The following is a 12,728-nucleotide window of genomic DNA, read 5'->3' as shown; positions in this document are numbered from 1 at the left end:
CATCAGAAATTAAGAAAATAAAAAATGATATAAAATAGAGATGATCACCAAAGTTAAACTGATTTTTTGAAAGGACTAATAAAATTGATCAATTCCAAGTAAAGTAGATTAAGACAAAACAGAAGGTATACCCAACTAACATCAGTTTTGGAAAAAGAGAAATCACTACAGAATCTATGAAAGAGATAATAAGGTTATTACTAAAAAATATTGTGATAATAAAGTTTACAACTTAGACGAAATAGATATAAATTCCTAGAAAATAAGCATACCAAATTGACAGAAGAAAAATGAAAATCTGAACATCCTTAAGTTTTTAAATAAAATGTAATCTATAATTTTTAAACTTACCCTTAAACCCAAACAAAAGAGAAACAAACCACAATGCTCCCAACCCAATTCGTTTTGCCAATAAATTGTATCAAAAAGAAATAACACTAACTCATATAAAATGTTCCTGAGACCAAAAATAAGGAAATATTCTCTAACTTGTTTTAAGGCCAACATAACCTTAATATCCAAACTTGACAAAGACCTTAGAATAAAATAAAGTTAAAGATTCAGCTCTCTAATGAACATAGACCTTGGTAATCCTAAATAAGATAACTCTATGAATGAACTCAACAAAATAATGTGGAGATATATATATATACACACCAAAAGACATGTCAAAAATCTTTATAGTAGAATTATTAGTAAAAGCCCCAAAAAGAAAACAATCCCAAATGTCTACCAATGGTAAAATAGATTAATATATTTTGGTATATTACTTAGCAAGCTGAACTTAGTCATGAATAAAAGATTAACATACAACCAAGTGTGATTTATCTTAAGAATGTGAAAATAGTTTGATATTTGAAAACCAACTGATACAATTCACACATTAACAGAGCAAAGGAAAAAATAATCTTCTCAATGAATACAGAAAATGCATTTGATAAATGTACATAATATCCACATCATCCAGACCACAATCCAGAATTATTACATTTATGAAAACCAGAAGACTATGACCCATTCTCAAGGGAAAAGACAATCAATAAAGTTCAACCCCAAGTTGACCCAGAAAGTTGGAAGTATGAGATAAAGATTGTAGAATGGTTTTTATAACTATGTTTCATGTAATTAAAACAAACACACTCATAACTAATGAAAAGATAGAAACTCTCTGCAGAGAAAGAGAAAATACCAAAACAAAATTTTTTAAAAGAACCCAATGGAAATTCTAGAACTGAAAATAGAACATCAGAAATGAAAAATGCACAGAAAAGTCTGATTAGCAGAATAGAGAATATGAAGCCATTTTCAGATACAAGACAACTAAGAAAATCTGTCACTAGCAAACCTGTATTATAAGCAGTGATAAATTATGTTATTCAGTGTGCAGGGAAATGATGCCAATGGGAAATGAATGAAGAGTATCAAAAATGGCAAACATCTTGGTAAATATATTACTGCATTTTTTATACACATACAGTTTGGCCACTTAAACATTTACTATTATAGAATTTTAGAAGTGGAGAAACTGTTAAGATTATGTATTCATTACAAGCACCTCATGTTACAGATAAAATATCTGAGGGTCAGAAAGGAAGTGAGTGTCCTGCTCGAGGCCATAAAGCAAGATGATGATGTCTCCAGAAAAGTCTAGCATTTGTACTGTCCTTCCCCTGCTTCTTTAATCCCTCAGCACCAACTCCAGACATAAAGCAGATCCAGCACTGACTGCATAAGCAACACTTCTCATCCTTAACTTCTCTGTATTTGTTTTATAATATGTAAAATGGGTTTAATGATGGTACTTACCTAATAAGATTCTCATGAGTACTTAAAATTAAAATATATTTAGTACTTTGAACACTTCCCGCACATAGTAGGTGCAATATCATGTCTAACTGTGACAGTGCCTGCTGCCTGCATTTTCTCAAGCCTGCTACATCTCCTTGTTGATGTATTCCAATAGGAAAAAGAAAGGTCCAAATGGAATACTATTTGAAAGAAAAGATGATCACAGACTGAAAATTTCATTTATTCTTGCCCCACTAACTATTGTTCTATTAATAGTGTGAGAGCTTATGAATGAAGATATAGATGAAAAGAACAAGAGCCGTTCTTTATATTAGAATCATTGGCAGAGGCAGACAGTCTGGAATAAAAATAAAGCAGGATGGCTATGAATGCTTAGGATAAAAACTGAAATAGAAAATAATTTTCTTGGATAAAGAAAGTGGAATATAGATAACACGGTATTTCATTAGCTAATCACTGATCACAGAAGAAAAATACATGACCTCAACGTAAGCTGTCACTTAACTAACCATTAGTGACCAGAACCCAATAAAATGTTCAATATTTCTAATTTTCCAGATCTGGTTATTATGGCACAATAAGAGTCTCCCGACATGAACTGACCTAGACAGCAAAGAATTAAAAATAAAGCATGTTTTATCTCATGAACGTTTTTAATAAAATACCTATAATGGGAGAAAGATGTAATTGTAATGAAGCATGAAGACAGTGGTATCATCATATCCCCCAAGAGATAAGTAAGCAGAATATGTCAAATAAAATAGTATCAGTAAGTATTTCAGGGAAGGGTTGGCATTTCATTTTACAACTGATTTCTTAGAAGACCAGAACATTCACAGAATCACTCCATTATTCTATTTAAAGCCACAGAGTTGTTACTGATATTATCAGTCTGCTTACCATTTCTTCAACATAAGGGTAAAGCATGTCTCCAAAGCACTCCGTAGCTTCAATTGGGAGCTGTGCTGGCAAATTGTCAATAGAACACATCAGGATCCCAGAGCCTTCAACACTTAAGAAAAGCAATACGGTTTATTCAGAAACACAAAACATTACTTGTAAGTTCTGACTTTTCTCGATGTCTACTCCATTATATTTGCTTCATTATCATTTGTAATTTTGTATCAAAGTACATGAGAAAATAAACAAAATGTTTCAAACAAAACGTTTTCCTTCTTCAGCAACCCGTTTCCCATTTAAATATAGTATATGTATATATATACTATATACACACACATATATACACTATATGTATATATATACTATATATATTTAAGTGTTCAAATTTGCAATTGTTTACCAAATTTTCTTATGTTTATTTCTCTCCAAATTTTCATAGCTTCATGAAGATGTAAAATATTGAGCATTTTAGAGTAGTATATCAATGTAACTAAGTGATGAATACCATATAACAACTTTAGCGAACTCACCTGTCATGAATAATATGCTGGTCTGCATCATACATGCAAAAAGGACGCTCTATTGTTGTACACTCAGTCATAAACTCTATAGACCCTCCTGTGTCAGCTGAAATGTCACATATTGCCACAAGTCTGAAAATAACATCAATACTTAGATGAGAGGATGGAATTCCGAAGTCTCCAAGACTAAAAATGAGAGGAGTTTGGAACAATTTTCAATGTGGATGCCAAATATTTTCCAGGCTCTTGGGCATTTTTTTCTATATCTCATTCTTTTGCACGTTCTGTGATACAGAAACTCTTCCCAATATGAGTTTTAATCTCCACAAGAAAAAAAGAAAGAAAAGAAAAGAGAAAAACAAAAGCAGAAAATCGCTTTCCTAGAGAACTCATTAATAGACTAAAGTTAACGTAGTTAGCTATCTCTAAATAACTCAGAAAGGTTCAATTATGCTACCTCCACCCTGTTTAGTATTGCATAGTTTTACATGTGATTACACAGAAACCTCTAGAATTATGAACAACAGTCTCAGTCCAGCATTCAAAAGGGTTGACTATAATTTTTCTGCACAATCTCCAATTACCACTTGCATACATGAACCTATGTAGAGCTAGACTGTCACATTTAGCTCCCTAAATATGCTTTGTTGTCTCCATATTTATTAAGCACCAATCCTTTCACTTGGAATTCCTGTTCTCCTCACTTTTCCCTTTAAGGTTTGCTGAGCCCAGCTTCTGCTTTCTTCTAAATCCTGGTGATGTTGTTGCTCCTAGCATTCCCTTGGCATTTACTGGATGCCAGTTACATGCCTAGAAAAGCAAATATACCTTTTACTCCTCCACAAATATTTGTTGATTAATTAATTCATTCAATATTTAACAATTATTTGAATGCCCATTATATATCACTAGGCACTTGTGGCCAAGATAAACAAACCCCCTATCCTTAGGGAGATTAAGTTCTAGGAAGAGGGAGAAAAATCATAAACATGAGAAAATAAATGAGAAACTTCAAAACAAAAAACAAGAGCAACAAACTAGAGATAGAGATGAGAATGGAGAAGCAAGAGAATATTTCTTTGAGGAAAGGGTTTCAGAGCTGCAAGCAGCATCACAGAAATCAAAAGAGTGTTTCAAGAAGTGGGGATGGGCTGGGCATGGTGGCTCGTGCCTGTAATCCTAGCACCTTGGGAGGCAAAACATGAGGTCTGCTTAGGGCCTAGAGATTTACACCAGCCTGCGAAACAAAACAAGACCCCATCTCTAAAAATAAATACATAAAATTTAAAAAAAAGAAGGAGGGATGGTTAACAATGTCAAGTACTGCCAAGAGGTCAAGAAAGATAAGGCAGAGACGTAGTCATTAGAAATCAAGTCCTATGATATGAGGGGACATCACATTCTTTGATCCTCTAATAATGGAAGCAGCTGGTAAAAACTGCCATCGTTGCTGAAGTAGAGTGCTTACTTGTGTGGTAGTGCAGGGCAGCCTTCCACACCAGCAGCTGAGAACTTGCCTGGAACCAGGAGACTCTGAGCATCTTGGCGAGTTAGGAGGCGAGGAGTGTTTTGCTCCCAGTAGATTCCATTAATTAAGCAAGTTGTATAGGGTGCAATCTGTAATGCAAGTTCCAGGTTCAAGAAAATAGAAAATAACCCATTGTAATACAGTATACTGAAAGAGAGCTAGCAGTAAAGTCTATGAGAAATAATTAAATATAACTTCTAATTGATTTTCTTATTGTCCAGGTCAGTGTCCATCTTTTGAGGTAAAGATAATAATTCTACACCCAGATATCAGGTAGAATTACCCCATGATGGGAAATATATGACCATAAATACATTAATATGTTCATTCTATAATGTACTGCATGCCAAAGAAAAAGGACAAAACACACACACACACACACACACACACACACAAAACAGTGGACCTAAAATTCTATTTCCAGCTCTGCTACCTGTAGGATATGACCTAAATCATGCTCCCTCAACTTCTCTGGGCTCTATTTTTCTTACCTGCCAGATGGGGATAATACACACCCCATTCCTCAAAGGAATGCTGTGAAGATTAAATCAGGTAACATCTGTAAGCTCTATGGAGAAATGTGCTACACACATGCATACATGGTAACTAGCTCATTATCAGTTTTAGGATGCATCCAATCACTAATACTTCTGTGATTGGAGAAATGAGAAGGAATAAAGATTTCCTAGATTCAAAACTTTTCAGTTTGAAACTATGTTCATAATTATTCTTCTTCAAACATCTCAAACTGAAGGTAAAAGTTCTCTCTAACATGCTCTGCATGATATAAGGGCTAAACTTCATACCGAAATCAAAAAATGCTACATTGGTCAAACATATATAAAATTATTTAAAGCATTCCTTTTCACAATAAATGCATGCATTTTTAAAAATTTATTTCTTGGTTGTTTAGTTTATCTGGGGAAGATTGTTGCATGGCCAATGACTATAGAACACACAAATATATTTCTTTTAAGATAAGGCCAGTGTGTCCCATCAAAGGATTTGATTTGTAAGTATAATAGCTTTTTCATACAGTGGGGATGGTCTGCACTTATACAGGCACACTATGTCACCCTCACCCCCTGAATCAATGGCATGCATTTCAAGATTGCTGGCTGAGATTATGGTTGTAATTTGTGGCCATGTTGAGACCTGAGACCAAACCCCATATGCACTGTGCTCTGCCCACAGTGCTAACTAGTCTGGGATAAATACAGCAAACAGTAACCCACAGGAAATGACTTAGAGCTATTGGGCACATGTAGACCTGAGGCAGAAATGGAGACAGTGAAACAAAGAGTATGTCCACAGAAACCACCAAAAGCACTAAAATGCCCCTAAAAGACAACAGCTCCAAGGGCCAACTCGTGTTGTAAGGACTTACAACAGGAAAACTGAAAGTCAAAGTACAATTCGTAATTTCTCTTTTTGAAAACAGCCTCCCTACACTGTATCATAAGAAACCAACTTAAAAGCTGAATACCATACTCACATCAGTATTAAAACGACTTATGTAGCGCTCAGGATGTTTGTCATACTCTGCAGGATCATACACACCATCTGTTTTCCTGACAAGATGATGATGGCGACTTAACACAGTCCCATACACTTTTCTGAGGTCTTGCAAAGGAGAAAGAAATTAGTAAAGTGGGTGACAATAAAAATTTATGGTGATAAAATATTATAACACAGAGACTGTTAAAAACATTAAAAGTTAGTCATCCCCTGTCCTTTACCTCCAGTTTGGGAAACTTCTTTTAATTCATGGGGTTCCACATATTCACAAGGTAGCTCATTAAAGATTGCCTGGGCTCCCTACAAATAATATGTGAATAAAAATCAAAAAATCAATAGAAAAAGAACCAACATGGTTTTCTGCAAAATTCTAATCATTTTCCCAACAATTATATAGCTCCACCTGCCTTCCCTACAACCAGAATTGCAACATAGAAATAGAGATGAGCTGCTTGCAAGCAGTCTGCTAGCTAGCTTTTATTTCTCTTTGAACAGCACATATTAGAAGGGGCTTTAATGTTTTTTCTTTTTTATTTAAGTCACTCAGAGAATTGATCAGAGTATTTAGAAATGAGGGCACAATAACATATTTCCATTTATTTTAAATACATTGTAGAAATTATTTCAAATAGGAAAGCTATATTTCCTACAAAGGAAATAATCGGATGCTCACCTCACAATATAATATGAATAATGATATTCTATTTGTGAAATATTTTCTTTGAAGAAGGAATTGTTCTACAATTACTGGTTTCTATAGGAGATTACAAATACATTCTTAAAACCACCAGAGAAGGAAGAAAGTATGAATTACAGTCTTAAATGAATCTTCTTAACATCTTGTTTGCAAAACTCTGAGTAGTCTTGAAAAATGGACATCGTGAGGTCACTTTCAAACTCTTGGACATATTGGTAATGAAGGTAAAACAGATCACACTCAGAACAGACCTTTTTGCTATTAACAATGAATTATCTCTTTTATTTATTTATTTATTTATTTATTTATTTGAGACAGAGTCTCGCTCTGTCACCCAGGATGGAGTGCAGTGGTGCGATCTTGGCTCACTGCAACCTCCGCCTCCCAGGTTCAAATGATTCTCCTGCCTCAGCCTCCTTAGTAGCTGGGATTACAGGTGTGCACCACCATGCCTGGCTAATTTTTGTAATTTTGGTAGAGATGGGGTTTTACCATATTGGCCAGGCTGGTCTCGAACTCCTGACCTCAGGTGATCCACCTGCCTTGGCCTCCCAAAGTGTTGGGATTACAGGCGTGAGCCACTGCACCCAGCTGAATTATCTCTTTTAAAAAAAGAAAAACAAAGAAAGAAAAAGTATTCCAAGACTCAGATACCTAGCCATCAACTAAAAGCTACATGTGTCTATGTATGTGTGTATAGATAGACACACATATATACACACACACATATATACACACACATATACATATACACATATACACATATTTGGATCATTACTACTTTTCACTATGAGAAAAATACGTTGGTAAGAAAAGTACCAAAAATTTCATTCAGTCCATTTGAAATAACCACAAAATGCCTGCCCACATCATTAGGGTTAGTTTCAGAGTTTTGCATTGTTTACAGAAGGAAGTCAGGTAAAATTTACCTTAGAAACATTACCAGTTCCTGTGAACACAAATGTTAAGGGCCCTATTGACTTAGGCATCAAACCTAGAGATATTTCATAGCCAGCATCACGGACAGCTTGCACAGCCTGACTGCTATTCCTGTAGTTATGAGCCATGCCAATGTGCTGAAAACAAACATACACAACTCAAGTTAGTCCACCAGCTCTTTTTAATTCTTAAAGAGTGAGATGTGTTTTCCAAAAAAATAAGCAAAATAAACATCTCTCACCATAAAAGGTGTGTGATGTCCCAAAGCAAGGAGCCTTAAACCCATTCCATGTAAAATGTCGATCATCCCTGTTACGGAATCAGACCAATAGAAAGACTATTAGTTGGGAAGAATTTAAGCTGTTCTCTCTGCCCATTCTCCAATCTGCATAGTGCCCTGCAGAGCACAAATACAGCATCTCAGATTTGGAAGAGGTCTCAGTAGATCTTATCCATCCTCTCAACTTTCTGGTATCAAATGCACTAACCCAAATGCATCCCCACCTATTCCTTCCACCTTCAATCCTGATAAAATAGAAAGAATGTTCCTCTTCTTATCTAAGGCTAATCTCTCCCCATTGTCTCCAGATCCCATCCCTTCACTATCCTTCCCTATTGCTTCATTCTTATCAGCATTTAAACATGCTGCCATGCCTCCCAAACCAAAAGCAAATGAACAAATAAAAACAAAGTGACCATTAACCCTAGGGTTCCCATCATCTATATAGTGACCTAAATAACTAAACTCAGTGGATACATTGTAGATCAGGTCAGAAGTACTTGGCAATGCAGACCTCTTCTTTGTGGAAACAGAGTGCCCCTCAGCATCCCAACTTCGATTTTTTTTTTATTCTACCTTTCTGTAGGTTCCTCTTACTGTGCCAACTCCTTTTATATTATTCACCCTCAGGATTCTGTCCTGGGCTCTATTCTCTTTCATATCTACATGTGTCCCTAGATGACCTTAGGTAATCTCATCTAGTCCTAAATTTCAAGTACTATCTATATGCAGATGACTTCAAATCTGTTTCTCCAAAACAGATTTTTCTTTTGATTTCAAAATCTAGCCAGACACGTTCTTGTGCCTGTGGCAAAGACCTCAGCATCCATTTGTTCCTTATTCTTTTTATGAAAGAACTTTCCATGTTCCTCACCCCTCGACACGCATCCCTACCAAATTTTCTTTTATTGTTTTTCTAAAGTCAACTTATAAAGAAATAGTTTATATACAACAAAATGCACCCATTTAAACTGTATAGTTCGGTAACTGTTAACAAATATACACATCTGTGTTATTACTACGATGATCAAGATGCAGAGTATTTCACCAACCTCTGGTCTCCACAACTACGGATCTTTCTCTCTGCATAGATTAGTTTCTTCTAAAGATTCATATAAATGAAATTTTAAACAGTCATCTCTCAGTATATGCAGGGGGTTGGTTCTAAGACCCCTGCATATGTCAAAATCTGGGCATACTCAAGTCCCACGGTCCCATCGTTATTTGTGACACCCACCTATATAAAAAAATGTGGCCCCCCATAAAGGTGGGTTTTGCATCCCATGAATATAAGTGGACTCATGCAGTTCAAACTCATGTTGTTTAAAGGTCAGTTGTACTCTTTTACATTGTGTCAGCTTTCACTCAGCATAATGTTTTTGAGGTTCATACATATTTTGTATGTATCAGTAGTTAGTTTCTGCTTATTGATGAAGAGTTTTTTCATTTCCATTTCAGTTTATTCCTCTGCTGATCATTTAGGTTGTTTCCAGGCTATTATAAATGGAGTTGCTATAAAAAATTATTTGTATAAAATATGGTATTTCTCTTAATAAATGCCTATTAGTAGAATTTATTTTGAACCTTGATACTTAAGTTTTTCATTTCTTCTTGAGCTGATTTTGGCAATTTGTGCCCTTTGAAAATTTATCTAGTTCATCAAGGTTGCCAAATTTATTGACCTATTCATAATATTCCTTTATCCTTTTAATATTCCCCATTAGTAAGATATAGTGATGGCCCCTTGTATTCCTTCTTAGTAAATAATGTCTTCTCTCTTTTTTTTAATTAGAGATGTTAATCAATATTATTGATATTTTTCAGAGAACCAGGTTTTGGTTTCATTGATTTTCTCTATTCTTTTCCTGTTTTGATTTCATTAATTTTATTGGTATCTTTATTATTTATTTCTTTCTACTTGCTTTTGAGTTTATTTCTCTATAATTTTCTAGCTTCATATGGTAGAAGCACAAATTATTAATTTTAAAACTGTCTTCTCTAATAAAAGAATTAAATGCTGTAAATTTCCTTCTAATTACTACTTTATCTATAGCCCACACATTTTGATAAGCTATACTTTAAATTTTTCTTTTATTAAAAATATCTTCTAAAGAAAGAAAGAAGAAACTAAGAAAAAATAAAAATAAAAAATAAAAAAAACTTCTAATTTTCCTATGATTTCTTCTTAACGCATCAGTTATTCAAAAATACACTGAATATCTTCCAAATATTTGGAAATTTTCCAAATATCTTTCTATAAAAACTTCTAGGGCAATTTTATTACAGTTAGAATACATACTGTATGATTGCAAACTTTTAAGTTTATCAAGAATTGTTTTGTGATTCGTTGTATAGGCCATCTTAGAGTTTTTAGGCCATTAATGATATATATTGATATAGCTAAACAAACAAAGCTACCATGCTGCTGTTTGTGTTCTTGTTTTATTTATACTTTGTACTGTTTTATGCATTTTTTCTTGTATTTTTGCTTGCACTGTGTATGTCTTAGTATGAAATTTTACTTCCATTATTGCCTTATTAGCTCTAGAGCCTTGTTTTTAGTGATTGTTCTAGGTTATCATATGCATCTTTATCATATTATAGTCAACTATCAAGCAATGTCATACCATTTCAGGTATAATAAAAGAATGTTACAAAACTATGTTTCTATTCCTCTTCTCCCGTTCATCGTTATTTGTGGCATATTTTATTTCTACCTGTGTTATGAATATCATAATACATTGTTTCATTTGAAACTATCAATTATTTTTTAAAGAATTTTTCTTTTGGAGACAGTTAACTCACTTTGTCACCCAGGCTAGAATGCAGTGGCATGAACACAGTTCACTGCAGCCTCAACCTCCCAGACTCAAGCAATCCTCAGCCTCCCAAGCAGCTGGGATACCAGGCATGCACTACCAAGCCCAGCTAATGTTGCATTTTTTGGTAGAGATGGGACTTCACCATTTTTCCCAGGCTGGTCTCAAACTCCTGAGCTCAAGCAATTCACCTGCGCTGGCCTCCCAATGTGCTGAGATTACAGGCATGAGCCACTGTGCCCAGCCATAAAGAAAAGTTTTAAAATAAGATATGATGATTTTTATATTTGTTCACATTCTACCATTGGTAGTGTTTTTTGTTTCTTTAATTCAATCCATATTTTCAACTGATTTCATTTTCCTTCTGTTTGAGAAATTTTTAAAATATTTCTATGGCAGTGAATTGTATTAGCTTTCATTTGACCAGAAAATCTATATTTAATCTTCACTTACTAGAAAGATGTCCAGAAAAGTATTGAAAAGATATTGTCTTTGGAAAGATATTGCACTGTACATAAAATTATAGGTTGGTTTGTTTTCTATCAGCACTTTAAAGATGTTGCTCCATTTTCTGCTAGCTTAAACTGTTTCTGATTAGAAGTTTGATGTTTATCTTAGTTATTCTATGTATATTGTTCCTTTTTCCCATTATTTTTAATTCCCTTATTGTTTTTTAGCAAGACAATTATGATGGTTCTAGTGTCATTTTCTTTGTGATATTTTTATTTCTGTTTTTGACGGGGTTTGTTGAACTTTACTTATCTGTGTATTTATAATTTTTATCAAAATATGGGAACATTTTGGTCACTATTTCTTTAAATATTTTCTTCCTTCCTCACTGCAGTAGAAACTAAACAAAATGAAGCATAAAAAGAAAAAAAGACTGAGAAAAAAACAGAATTTAAGTGACAGGTGGTGATCAAATGGTCTAATATGTGTGTATTTGGAGTCCCAGAAGGAAAAGAGGGAGGTGAAAGGAAAACAAGCCTTAAGAGAATCAATGCAATCCACAAACAATTGCCTGTTAGAACAAAGCCCAATGGTCCTGAAAGGAAAATATCAAAATCTAATAATCAACAATGTAAAATGAACTATGTCTGGCATTCAGCAAAAAATTGAGTCTTGCAATGGAACATTAACTTGGAGTTATTCAGCAACAGAAACAAACCCAGAAACAAGAAATGACAGAGATGCTGCTAAATATGCTCAATGTTTAAATGAAAACACAAACAAAATGAGTAGAAGAAATCAATCTATCATATCTATAAATCAATAGACACCACAGAAGAAAATCTATATATCTTCTCTACTCCTCTGCTTATGTATAGATTTCCTCTGTAGTGTCTATTGATTGATAGACCGATTTCTTCTATTTCTCTCCTCATTTTGTTTATGTTTTCATTTAAAACGTGAATATACTGAACATTTATTATAGCTATTTTAATCTATTTGTCTGCTAATTATATCTCTCTCAAATTAGACATTAGGCTCATTTTTAAGCTTTTATAGGAGTGAATTTAGAACAGGCTTTATTAAGAGCTGGTTTAACCACACACATCAGGGCTTCCCTGAAAACCTTATATATTCAGTGAAGTCTCTCCACTCTGGCTGATGGTACAAACTCTGGGAACAGTTTGCCATAGAGTTCCCTGGCATTGTTCTTTTTCTCAAATTGTTCCTCAGCCAGTCTCATGAATTTTCATTCTCCACTCAGCAA

The 12,728-nt window shown here is 34.2% G+C and overlaps 1 protein-coding gene across 2 annotated transcripts in view; it reads right to left on the bottom strand.

The window, feature by feature from the left end:
* AASS (aminoadipate-semialdehyde synthase) overlaps nucleotides 1-12,728 on the bottom strand; it is a 65,772-nt gene that overhangs the window by 33,774 nt on the left and 19,270 nt on the right. For both annotated transcript variants that reach the window (XM_064373956.1, XM_064373959.1), the window contains 7 exons: nucleotides 8,154-8,221; nucleotides 7,903-8,049; nucleotides 6,498-6,576; nucleotides 6,254-6,381; nucleotides 4,699-4,847; nucleotides 3,240-3,362; nucleotides 2,710-2,821 (listed from right to left, as the gene is read on the bottom strand). In XM_064373956.1, coding sequence (XP_064230026.1) covers nucleotides 2,710-2,821; nucleotides 3,240-3,362; nucleotides 4,699-4,847; nucleotides 6,254-6,381; nucleotides 6,498-6,576; nucleotides 7,903-8,049; nucleotides 8,154-8,221 — 806 coding nt within the window. The remainder of the gene's footprint in view (nucleotides 1-2,709; nucleotides 2,822-3,239; nucleotides 3,363-4,698; nucleotides 4,848-6,253; nucleotides 6,382-6,497; nucleotides 6,577-7,902; nucleotides 8,050-8,153; nucleotides 8,222-12,728) is intronic.

Source organism: Aotus nancymaae, unplaced genomic scaffold, assembly GCF_030222135.1.
Source record: "Aotus nancymaae isolate 86718 unplaced genomic scaffold, 86718_ANA_hifiasm-v0.15.2.pri h1tg000002l, whole genome shotgun sequence".
NCBI classification, from domain to species: domain Eukaryota; kingdom Metazoa; phylum Chordata; class Mammalia; order Primates; family Aotidae; genus Aotus; species Aotus nancymaae.
This window is presented reverse-complemented; position numbering and strand designations above follow the sequence as displayed.